The following is a 12,775-nucleotide window of genomic DNA, read 5'->3' as shown; positions in this document are numbered from 1 at the left end:
CAACCATAGTTGCAAATTGGCACTGGCTGCGAACACCACCACATTTTCATTCTTATTACATTTTCTTAGTTGCTAGTTGTTCTATTCTATTTTGTTTTCTTCACATAGTTTGCATGTACTTTAAGGTGTATTCTTTGACACTGTATCACTAAGACAAATGCTCAAGTGAATAAAAATTAATTTAATAAAAGTTGAAAGGCAATGGAATATTTGAAATAAAGCATGAAAAATGTGGTCAAAACTTTGCACACAGTTCAACAGCATTATCATGGGGTGAACTATGTTAAAAAGAAAGAGCATCTTTTAACAAATTTCTTTTAATTGTACATTAAAACAGGTATACAATGATTTATCTTTCCCATAGCGCAAAGTTCTCCAAATGATGTACAACAGCAGCTTGATCTACTGATTATTATTGTGATATGCTTTCATAAAAAATTAATTTCCATCTTTATCTTACTCCAAAATCATTTCAATTAATTGTTCATCAGCACATTCTGATTCTACCAGCCGTTGCCGTGCACCCCAACGCAGGAGAGTTGGGACACCTGTCAGCAGAAGTCTAGAGTCTTTCCTGAATGGGCTGTTTGGATCCTTCCACCTGAAAACAATTATATTGGTATTCATTCACAAGACAATATTCTTACACATTTAGAATTTGCAACACATTAAGCAATACTCATTGTCAGAGCTGAATTTACAAGTACGATCAAACATAAAGCAGAGACCTAGAAGATGGGAACTTGTAATTTTGGTAGATTTGGAAAAAAAAGTAATTAGGAAACACAGAAGTCAAGCCAGCAACACTGTCACTAGAACAGTGTTTGCTTCTTTGTTGAATTCAATTTCGAGGAGTGGGATTGTTAATGTTCCTGTTTGCAACTGCTGTATAATTGTATTTTGCAGTGATTTACATAACAGACGTCATTGTGTCATTGCTTTGGTTGTCAGTTATCATTGTGTATGTTAGTAAAACATTTTTTAGTACTCTATCCAACAACATGTTCCAGTGTGAGGAAGCTAAATGGCGAACAAAACAAGAAATTACTGATCAAAAAAGGAAATAGGCCTTTCCCAGCTGAAGGCTTTGCTAAATATAAGTACAGAGTGAAATGTTTCTTTTAAGTAATTCCATTATTGATCACAAAAAAGAAACGTATTTGGGGGTGGGAGGGGGGGTGGCAGTTAAGTAACTAGGACACTGCCATCTGTGAATCTGGCCCTGGCATTACTTCTGTGCTATTATGCAACACCTTTTGTCTGCTTGAAATTATTTAGGCTCATGTTTTATAAGAATTATTAATGTAACATTCACATGGACATGTAATAAAGATGTCACAGAAGTAATGCAAAATTGGTTGAAATAAATTTTTGCTTTCACACAATGAACTTAAAAAGTTAGTGGGAGTTTGGCTAGAATTTAATACCTATTCAAAACTGGTGTAACCACAGATGCTGCAACAGTTCAATTGAAGGGTAGAGGAAGAAATAATCATGGCATGCTCGAGGAACCCTATCAGCATTCAGTTTTAAGTGAGTTAGGGAAACCACAGGAAACAAAATTCAGGAATGGCTGTTTGGGATTACTCATTCCTCTACATTACAGTGGTACTAACTAGAAGTGTACTAATATATACAACACCAATTTAAGGGTACAAACACAAACATTATATAATCAGTATAAGCTTATTATTCGAAATATCAAAATGTCACATTTCACAATACAAATATTTCTAAATCAATAGAACCTATGAAAAATAATTACTACCACAAAATAGTAATTTCCAATCTGTCTTTTCAAATAGTTGCTGCATCAACACAGTGTTTCCAGGAAAGAGAGAACCAAGAAATGATCGAAAAGTTCAAAACTAAACTACATGAAGTACATCAGTCCCCGCCCGCATCTCGTGGTCGTGCGGTAGCGTTCTCGCTTCCCACGCCCGGGTTCGATTCCCGGCGGGGTCAGGGATTTTCTCTGCCTCGTGATGGCTGGGTGTTGTGTGCTGTCCTTAGGTTAGTTAGGTTTAAGTAGTTCTAAGTTCTAGGGGACTGATGACCATAGATGTTAAGTCCCATAGTGCTCAGAGCCAGCCACATCAGTCCCCTTGTATTAAAATTTCAAATTCTGAAGGTGGCAGGGGTAAAATACAGGGAGCGAAAGGCTATTTACAATTTGTACAGAAACCAGATGGCAGTTATAAGAGTCGAGGGGCATGAAAGGGAAGCAGTGGTTGGGAATGGAGTGAGACAGGGTTGTAGCCTCTCCCCGATGTTATTCAATCTGTATATTGAGCAAGCAGTAAAGGAAACAAAAGGAAATTCTGAGTAGGTATTAAAATCCATGGAGAAGAAGTAAAAACTTTGAGGTTCGCCGATGACATTGTAATTCTGTCAGAGACAGCAAAGGACTTGGAAGAGCAGTTGAATGGAATGGATGGTGTCTTGAAGGGAGGATATAAGCTGAACATCAACAAAAGCAAAACGAGGATAATGGAATGTAGTCGAATTAAGTCGGGTGATGTTGAGGGTATTAAATTAGGAAATGAGACACTTAAAGTAGTAAAGGAGTTTTGCTATTTGGGGAGCAAAATAACTGATGATGGTCGAAGTAGAGAGGATATAAAATGTAGACTGGCAATGGCAAGGAAAGCGTTTCTAAAGAAGAAAAATTTGTTAGCATTGAGTATAGATTTAAATGTCAGGAAGTCGTTTCTGAAAGTATTTGTATGGAGTGTAGCCATGTATGGAAGTGATACGCGGACAATAAATAGTTTAGACAAGAAGAGAATAGAAGCTTTCGAAATGTGGTGCTACAGAAGAATGCTGAAGATTAGATGGGTAGATCACATAACTAATGAGAAGGTATTGAACAGAATTGGGGAGAAGAGGAGTTTGTGGCACAACTTGAAAAGAAGAAGGGACTGGTTGGTAGGACATGTTCTGAGACATTGTGGGATCACCAATTTATTATTGGAGGGCAGCATGGCGGGTAAAAATCGTAGAGGAAGACCTACATATGAATACACTAAGCAGATTCAGAAGGATGTAGGCTGCAGTAGGTTCTGGGAGATGAAGAAGCTTGCACGGGATAGAGTAGCATGGAGAGCTGCAGCAAACCAGTCTCAGGACTGAAGACAACAACAACATATTAAAAAAATGTTTGTATGACTTCCTCTCATTCATTTCAAAGTTACCATAATGCACTGGCTACAGTAATGTGAGACTAAGCAGCATCAAGTCCAGCTTTCACTTGGAGAAGGGACACACACACACACACACACACACACACACACACACACACACACACACACACACACACACACACACACGGGTCCCATGGGAGGGGCACTATTGACCTCTTCCCCTATTTTGTGCCATAAACCTTTTTTTTGGGGGGGGGGGGGGGGGCGCAAAACTTCTATGGTCATTAGCGCCCGGTCCGTGACACTTAGGAAACAGTAAAAAACCGAAATTTAAAACCAGCAGCAATGAGAACGAAAGTCATAAAATTGGAGAAACTAAAAGCAGAAGGAAGGCTTAAAAATCCACTACAGAAAGGGGTTGGTTGTCCCCAAAAAAGCTTCGAATGACTGACCTCATTTCACTGGCACTAACAAACTTGAGAACGCGGTCGGCGGAGTGCGTGTCATCTGCTAAAATCGACGATATATCAGGCGATAGCTGTAGACGGGAGCGTAACGGATTAAAATAGGGGCACTCAATTAAAAGGTGTCTTACCGTCCACAGCTGAGAGCAGTGTGGACATAGTGGGGGAGGATCGCCGCTTAAAAGATGTCGATGGCTAAAAAGACAGTGCCCTATCCGGAGTCTAGTTAAAATTACCGCCTCCCGACGACGCGTTCGGGAGGAAGAGGTCCAAGCACAAGGAAGAGCTTTCACGTCCCGCAATTTATTATGGGTAAGTGTCGACCAATGCGTGTCCCATAAATGAACAACACGACGACATAGAACGCTCCGTAGATCGGCGAAGGGAAGCGATTGAATAGCTGGCCGAGGAAGTGAGACTGCAGCCTTGGCTGCAATATCGGCCGCCTCATTTTCACAGATATCAACGTGTCCCGGGAGCCATAGGAACGCCACCGAGACGCCCCCCAGGTGGAGCAAGCGCAGACAGTCCTGAATCCGGTGGACCAGAGGGTGCACAGGATAAAGAGCGTGGAGACTGAGGAGAGAGCTGAGAGAATCTGAGCAGATAACGTACTGTATCCGCTGATGGCGGCGGATGTAGTGGACAGCCTGGAGAACAGCGTAAAGCTCCACAGTATAAACCGAACACTGGTCGGGAAGCCGAAAGTGATTTGGGGTGTCGCCAACAATATAGGCACTCCCTACACGAACGATGTTTTCGAGCCGTCGGTGTAAATAAATGTGGCGTCCGTCATTTGTGCACAGAGCAGCAAATGCCCGACGATAAACAAGTGAAGGGGTACCATCCTTGGGAAATCGACAAAGGTCACGGAGCAGGCAGATCCGGGGACGGAGCCAAGGCGGTGCTGTACCCCAAGTTGTCAAGAAGGTTTTAGGAAAGCGGAAGGAAAGAGAATGGAGTAGTTGACGGAAGCGGACTCCCGGTGGTAGTAGGGAGGAGGGGCGGCCTGCATACCCTACATCAAAGGAGGCGTCGAAAAAAAGGTCATGGGCTGGATTAGCAGGCATGGAAGACAGATGGCTAGCATAACGACTCAGAAGAACTGCTCGCCGATTGGACAGCGGAGGTTCAGCAGTCTCAGCATAAAGGCTTTCCACAGGGCTGGTGTAAAAAGCTCCAGACACTAAACGTAATCCACGGTGGTGGATAGAGTCTAGACGCCGAAGAATAGACAGCCGAGCAGAGGAGTAGACTATGCTTCCATAGTCCAATTTCGAGCGCACTAAGGCGCGATAGAGGCGGAGAAGGACCACTCGGTCCGCTCCCCAGGAGGTACCATTCAGGACACGGAGAGTGTTAAGGGATCGCAGACAGCGAGCCGAAAGATAGGAAATGTGGGAGGACCAGCACAGTTTTCTGTCAAACATAGGACCCAAGAATTTAGCGACGTTGGAAAACGGAAGGTTGACAGGACCTAGATAAACCATCCTGACTGACATTTATGTTGAGCTTGTAACATTCATTATGACATATACTTCCTCTTCAGTGGTTCACTGGGCTGAAGTGTCCGATCTGAAAGTGAGCTGCTCTACAGTTGGTCTGACCTGAACGGCCTCCTCAACTATGACACACTTTGCTGCACTGAGCGACGGACTGCTTAAACTTTGCCCAAAAACTTTTAAATGGATGAATCAACAGCGTGATTCATCACACTTGTAATAAGCCTGGTTCTGAATATGTCCCTATGTTCAAAAACAGTCAACTAAGTGTACAGTGCGCAGTTTTCTCTGTTCATGACCCATTTCAATGGCTTTATTAGAGTACTGCTCTGACTGGTGTATGGATGCAGATAGCAAATTACTCACAGGAACAGAAATCGGTAACTTCCTATAGAGCACTAAACAGAATCTGTGAGGACTGGAGAGCAGGACAAGAGATCTGCAGCAGTGTATAAGTTTGTGTTGTCACCAATGTGGAGGACACACAACAGGCTTACAAAAACTTGGCTTCTGGGGCACATCAATGTTGAGCCCAATGGCATGCTGTGCACATTTTTCTAAAAAATTAAGCTGCAATTCAGAAAGTGATACTTCAGGATAGTTTGCAGATCTTTAAAATGGAACCCCAGAATGTTAAACTTGGTTTATCATTTTCTTTGTAGGCCTACATCAATCCACCAGGCCTTTAGTCTGACATAAGCATAAAATATTCATGCTGGTTACATTGAAGCTCTTGATGCAGGTACGCAACTTTGATGGGTAATATCACCATCAACACCAAACTATGGCTATGGTCCCAGTCTGATCTCTAGTGTTGCCCAAGCCTAGATAAGGTTGGAAAGATGCAATCTGATTGCCAGCTAACAAAACTCAATAAATGTATCATGACAATCTTAAGTAAAAGTGCAGTTGTCTGTAGCATGGCTCTTCCGTTGTGTGCTGGTGGTGATAATAGTTTGCATGATGAATGATAGGAACTGAATATGACGTATCGTGAGTTAGATGTCTGTAGCCAATCACACAACTCGTTTGTAAAAAAAAAAAAAATGGCTCTGAGCACTATGGGACTTAACATCTGAGGTCATCAGTCCCCTAGACATAGAACTACTTAAACCTACCTAACCTAAGGACATCACACACATCCATGCCCGAGGCAGGATTCGAACCCGCGACCGTAGCGGTCACGCAGTTCCAGACTGAAGTGCCTGGAACGGCACGACCACACCGGCCGGCAACTCGTTTGTAACTTCCTAAGATTTGTAAATTAAGTTAGCAGGTATTCTGTTTCATTTACAGCAATTTAAACTGAGCTGTTAGGTCCCAACCCAACCACAACCTCAGAAAGCTTGATGTATTCAGAAAAAAAAACAACCAAATACCTGTGACAACCTAGATTACTAAATTGAGTGATTTTCATTGGCTACTATATATTATCACTTGACTGGCTAAGAACAGTGATAGCAAATTACCACAGCAGCGCACAATTGAACAGCTGTGGTACACTGTAAGTGCACTTTAGCCCTGTCTCTTTATGTATGTAGATTGTTTATGTTATGTGAACAGGCATGGTTCTGAGTTCGAGTCCATGTCTGGCATATAGTTTTTATCTAACAAAACATTTCTTACTTATAAGCATACTTACAACAGAAAAGTCCTTGACTCAGACCAATATTTGTATTACATCAACAATAGCCCACTACTGTATCAATAATAGATATAATTTTAATGAACAGACAACTCACTTTGCTCTTTCACCAACACCAACATGAATAAAGTGAATGGCTAATGTTGACCTCTTTAGTACCTTATCGATGACAGGTTCAGCTGTTAAGAAAAACAAAAAAAAGTTGCTGCAGCTTTCAATAGGCATAAAAATAAATCTAAGAGCACCAAATTGTTTATTACTACAAACATTTTTAAATGAACACAAATTACACTAACATCCAAAGGCTTTATTAGAAATTCAGTACTATAATACAGTGGAAGTAGAAAGATTCTCAAATTGAGGCAACATCGGCATTGTGTTAACATGACAAATTTCAAACAACAATTTTCACTAAGTTCTTTAACTTTTACTTCCTGTATTAACACAAATGTTTCCACTCATAAAACTTATTTTTAAATATGAGGAAGCGGATTAGTCCATACTCTGTATGTGACACCTGAATATCTAGCTCATACTTAACCCTCTAACGGTAAGGTTGGGGTAGGATCCGACCCCAGCGAGTCTGTTTTGTTTATAACTCCCCACTCCCTTTTCTGAGAGCGCTGTGGTTCCAGCTACCCTACCAGCCAGTTGTCCCGAGAGCGTCAAGGAGGCCACGTCAGTCTGGTGAGTGACCTGCAGCAACTATCTCTATCCGAAACCTACATTACCTGTGCTCAGGTTGGATCCGACCCCACCTTACTGTTTACGTCACACTTATTAGTTTCTTTTGTGTGGAGGATTCAACCCCATATTGATGTTTATATTACATATAAGTTTTGTTTTCTCTTCTAGTATCTTACTAAAATGGTGCATGAACTCCTTAGAACTCCTGAGGAGATATACAACGAGTTTCTCCGACAAGAGACTGAGTCAGAGGATGGCGACAATATCGATGCAGAAAACTGTTAAGAAACCGATGATGTATTACCTAATACTGATAACGAGGATGATGTATTTCATTGTGCGGCAGGAGCTGTTGAGTTTCATAATTCTCAGTCAGATGTATATGAGGAGAGAAATTTTGAGCTAGGTAAAGACTTAAGAGAGAATATGGACCTACAAATGACGCGAGAATATCATTTCTCAAAAATTTGCGCTCTCTTTGACAAACCCTCCTATGGAAAAGAGGTTGAATAACACACATCTTCCCCGTGATCTCTGTTCGTCTATTGGAAAACTTTTAGAAAAAGAACCAATCGAATTAGACAAGCCTACCCAAGCACAGCCACTAAAGAAAAGAAGATGTGATTTTTGTGACAGATCAAAAGATAGGAAGGAGAATGCTTTGTGTAGTAAGTGTAATCGTTGTATATGTGGGGAGCATAAAGTTATTATATGCCCTGGCTGTAAAGAAACTGAGATGTGATAAATTGTGCCAAATATGTATTTTCAGGGCTGTATGTAATTGTTTCCAGGATAACATTATACATTTATTATTTGTTCCTATTACATTATGTATACAAAGACATTTATTATTGAGAATTTTATATTTCGAAACTGCTGACACTATAATTATTTTCTACAATTAGTAAGAGATTTTTTCATTTAGTTCCTAGCTTTAGAATTTCTAAAGCACTCAAGTTCCTAGTTAATGACTGAATCTGTTGATTTTTACTATGTTTTCTATAAGTTTATGGAGAATATTTCTGTTAAGGTAATTTTTTGTAATCAAGTTCCTATTTTTTTCCAAAGTACTTTATATTCTTACTTATTGACTACAAAAATAAAAAAAATGTTGTTATAACAAATATTATATATGTTTAATTGATACTAAAACTTTTTCCCATTATTCATTTTTTTTATTTTACCCCGAAAAATCGATATTTGGAGGGTGGGGTGAGATCCAACCCCACCTTACCGTTTATGTCAGGAAACTTCACCTTACCGTTAGAGGGTTAACATTTATTTCACAAACTCCTATTGATCAAAATTTATTTAACAACTGTTGGTCTCGATCTCGCAAACTTGCAAATCAGTGACCCACGTTAATCTGTAGCAATGAGCTCGCGGCGAATGCAATGGGGGCGGCCCATGTTCGCATACAAATAGAAATGTCAGCCATGCGGCCAAGTGCGTAAGTTGCCAGTACCTAACTGGGTGATGTAAACAAACATCAATAATTCAACAACCCATGGTTGCACAATCATTTTACGCTAAAAAAATTACCGGTCTATGGACCCATGAATAACGACTTTAATGAAAGAACACTACTATTCATAATCTTCGCAAAACCTCCAGAACTTTATAGTTAGTGCCATATTTAAGCATGTAGATCAAAATTCGAGAACAGGTTTATTTAAAGACTACATTGCAAAACAAACGGCAATAAATGTGAAGGGTAGAAGGATCGGGCATTATCATCGCATCGAGCAGACAATGTGACACTTCAAAACATTGTGCGCAAACAATATCGAAGAATGCCAAAGCGGAGAAACATTACATACATACCTTCTACACAATCTGGACACCAGCTCTTTCCGTCAGAATCCTTTGAGCCGGAAAAGAGAACATATATCGGTTGTCCTAAGTCTTCCAATCGCTTAATCAACCCACAAAAATCGTCATAGCCTTCCGCGCTATGATGAGTAACCATCCTTTCTGCCGAAAGTGATGTTGGGAAAAGCGAACACGTTTCCTTTATATGTCGTTCGTTATCTAGAATAAAATGTTTACACTTTGCAGCCTCACATGATTACACTCACAGCTGACAATCATCGTTGACCAACCGCGCTGAGCGCAGTCAAAGATTAAACACATACCCAACAATTTCTTAATATACGAAATGGCACTTCACTTACGTCTGGGGACAGCAAATTGTGGAGCCGTTCGGGTGAACTCGGGTAACTTCGGTTCGTTCTACAACACTCCACTGAGTGTGGGAGAACTATCATTCGACCGAAACCGAACATGGAAATTTGGAGCGAATATAAACATTACACTACGTTAAATGTCAATTTGTTACCACAACCTTTATTTGGCATTCCCATAGTTTGATGTGACAGCGAAACATAGGAAGTAACCTAGTTCATAGTAGTTATCGCATCCAGTTGAGGGATTCGACCATAGGTACTACGTTGAGGGTGAGTTGAAGGCGTTGTGGGTATTGTCTTTGAAGACGAAATGTTTGGCTGTTAGAGAGGTCTGTGTCTGTTGTTTTCGTCAATATTCCAGCATGCTGTACCGAACTGTAGTAGTAACTCAGTAAAACGCTTCAGGTTGTTCCGATTTCTAAGAGGCGAAAATGGGAACGGGAAATGATTACAAAATTGTTGGAGAGAGAATAGGAAATGTGCTATTTATCACGTTCTATGAGGAAAGTAAGTCGATCGGTCCAAATTAATGCAGCTAGAATGTCGTATTTCTCCATAGACTATAAATGTATATCATTTATTTAATATTGTGATGTATGTATTCAAGCTGCAAGTGCAGTGCTGTACTGATGAACTGCAGATTCAGTTTCATAGCTGTGTGCAAGTGAGAGTGTACAAAGCTGTGCTGTATGCAACTTAATTCTATTGTAATGCCATCCGTCCTGACATATCGGAACCGTGAACGTTATCCACTTTCTTGTCCTGACAAGACCCGATTTTGTAAAATATTGTTACAAGCTTGGCTCAAGTACTAAAGTTGTGCCAGGTCTCACATTGTGCCATCTGTTAGCACAACATGTAAATGCAGCCTCAGGTAGTTTAATTTATCTAAACAAAAACTTGTTTATTGAAATGGTCGTCTCGCAGATGCCGTTGCAAGTTTTGTATCCTGTATCGACGATGCGAGCTAAAGTAATTAGACACTGTAAGGTAGGCCATTGCGCACGTGTGGGCGGCCAGGTTTCCCACAGTGCCTTCCGCGCTGTGACACCTTCCACAGACATCGGGCAGTTTGCGAGTAGCACGTGTAAAATCAAGGCGGAACGCGAGGTTAAATAGCATAGCGAGAGAGCGAAAGAGATGAGTAATTGTGTAGTCGCAAACTGTAACAATTATGACCGTAAATCTAGTGATATACCGTAATACATCATCGATTCCCTAAAAATGCAGTACAAAATGAGTGGATAGCTCGTTGCAAGCGAGCAGATAAAATCAATGTTAATAATGTACAAATCTGCTAAATTCATTTTCTTCCAGAAGATTACGAGCGTGATTCAAAGAACGAGCTCCATGGTTTTCCGATAGAAAGGAATCTGAAAGCAAGTGCAGTTCAATCACTGCATTTACCAAAGATGTACGTATTGCTGAAAGCAACAGTGAAGCTGCCGACAAGGTAAGCAATCTAAATATACTGCCATTTATTGTTGAATTGATTAAACTAAATTATAATGTCGATATCGTTAACTTAAATGTTCTCAACTGGCATGTATTTTATGTGCGGATACATAGTTATTATTCCTCACATGTCATTAATAAAACACACAACATGAAACAAACAATTAACCGCTTTTTTTTTATTTATTGCTGCAGAATGTTCATGAGCGAGCTCTACGTTATCAAAATGGAGATCTGCAAAAGAGAACAGTTGGAGCCTTGGAATCTCTATCCCTAAAGAAGAAGAAAGTGGACCAAGCTAAAACTACAGTGCTAATCTGTGAACTCACTTTCTGAAGACTTAAGGACAAAGCAATCAAAAGACTGAATAAAGGAATAGAAGTTTTGAAGAACAAAAATGCAGTGTTAGAAATTACCCTAAAACAACGTGATGCAGTCCTGAAATGGCTCAAAGCTGTCAGGCTCGTGTTGCTAAAAAAAAGAAAATTGAGTACAACTGTGAAAGAAAGTGTGATATTGAGGAATTATCGAAATGTTTAACTCCAGGACAAATTCGCTGTTTGTTACAAGGCAACAGACGGGTTAAACGGAGTCCTCAGCATATTGCCAATGCACTAACTTTAAAAACCATTTCTCGAAAAGCTTATATATATTTGAGAAAGCACATCACTCCTTTGCCCTTCGTGCAATGCTCAAATTTTAAGTGCCATCCAGGCGCTTCGCAAGAAAGTTTGAGAGCAAAGGTTCATACATTTACTGTGCTAGAAAAGAAAACAGTGCTGTGTTTTGACGAAATGAACATTGATGGCTGCAACTGTTATGATGCGACAGAAGACAAGATTTTAGGCCCTTGCTACAGTGTGCTAGTTGTGATGATTCGTGGTTTATGTAAAGCAGCCAGTTTATTATGATTTTGAGGTGACAATGAACAGTAACCTGCTCCAAGACATAGTAATGAAAGTTGAATGTTCGGGACTGCATATTGTGGCTGTAATATGCGATATGGGAGGAAAACATACTAGAGTGTGGAATAAGCTTTGCGTCAACACATCCAAAACATTTTTCGCAAATCTGGGGCACAAGGAAAGAAAGATCTGGGTTTTCCACGACGTGCCTCACTTACTGTAGCTTCTTAGAAACCAATTTTTGGATGGATAAGTTCTACCTAATGGAACTTCAGCAATGAGGAAATTAATTGAGAACCTTTTAGACAGTCAGAAAGGTGACATGCATATAGTGCACCACTTATCAGGAGCTCACATCAGTGTCACAGGTAGAGCATGACAAAATGTTAGGATGGCTGCTTGTTTATTTCCACACAGCATGGCTAAAGCTCTGTTGTATGTTCTAGGAAAGGAATGTGAAGGTATTTTCTTTGAATTAGTCAATGATATGTTTGAAGTTCCGAATTCTAAAATTTCCTTTGAGCATGGCACTCCTCTACATAGTGGGTTTGGTCTGAATCTTCCAACCCAAGAAAACACTTTACGTAGTTTCGAGATGTTTGCCATGAAAAATGCGCTTTGGGAACAGAAAGGGCTTTTTGCCGTTTGAAAAGGGGTTTATCATCTCCAATACATCACTACTAGGCCTGTTTGAAGAAGTAAGAAAAGATAAAGGAAGGTATAACCAAACATCTCGACTAAATCAAGATTGTCTGGAAAATTATTTTTCGAGAACTCAAGTCTTGGTG

The 12,775-nt window shown here is 40.3% G+C and overlaps 1 protein-coding gene across 1 annotated transcript; it reads right to left on the bottom strand.

Moving 5' to 3' along the window:
- Positions 1 to 301: 301 nt before the first annotated feature.
- On the bottom strand, positions 302 to 9,573 carry LOC126235069 (thioredoxin domain-containing protein 17-like). The gene is made up of 3 exons (XM_049943806.1): positions 9,266 to 9,573; positions 6,852 to 6,933; positions 302 to 601 (listed from the first exon to the last, which is right to left on the bottom strand). Exons 1-3 carry the CDS (start codon positions 9,408 to 9,410, stop codon positions 457 to 459), a joined length of 372 nt encoding a protein of 123 aa, XP_049799763.1. The 5' UTR covers positions 9,411 to 9,573; the 3' UTR covers positions 302 to 456.
- Between the last annotated feature and the right edge of the window lie 3,202 nt (positions 9,574 to 12,775).

This window comes from Schistocerca nitens, chromosome 1 (assembly GCF_023898315.1).
Source record: "Schistocerca nitens isolate TAMUIC-IGC-003100 chromosome 1, iqSchNite1.1, whole genome shotgun sequence".
Classification (NCBI taxonomy): Eukaryota; Metazoa; Arthropoda; class Insecta; order Orthoptera; family Acrididae; genus Schistocerca; species Schistocerca nitens.
Note: the sequence above shows the minus strand (reverse complement) of the source record. Positions and strands in the feature narration are given on the sequence as shown.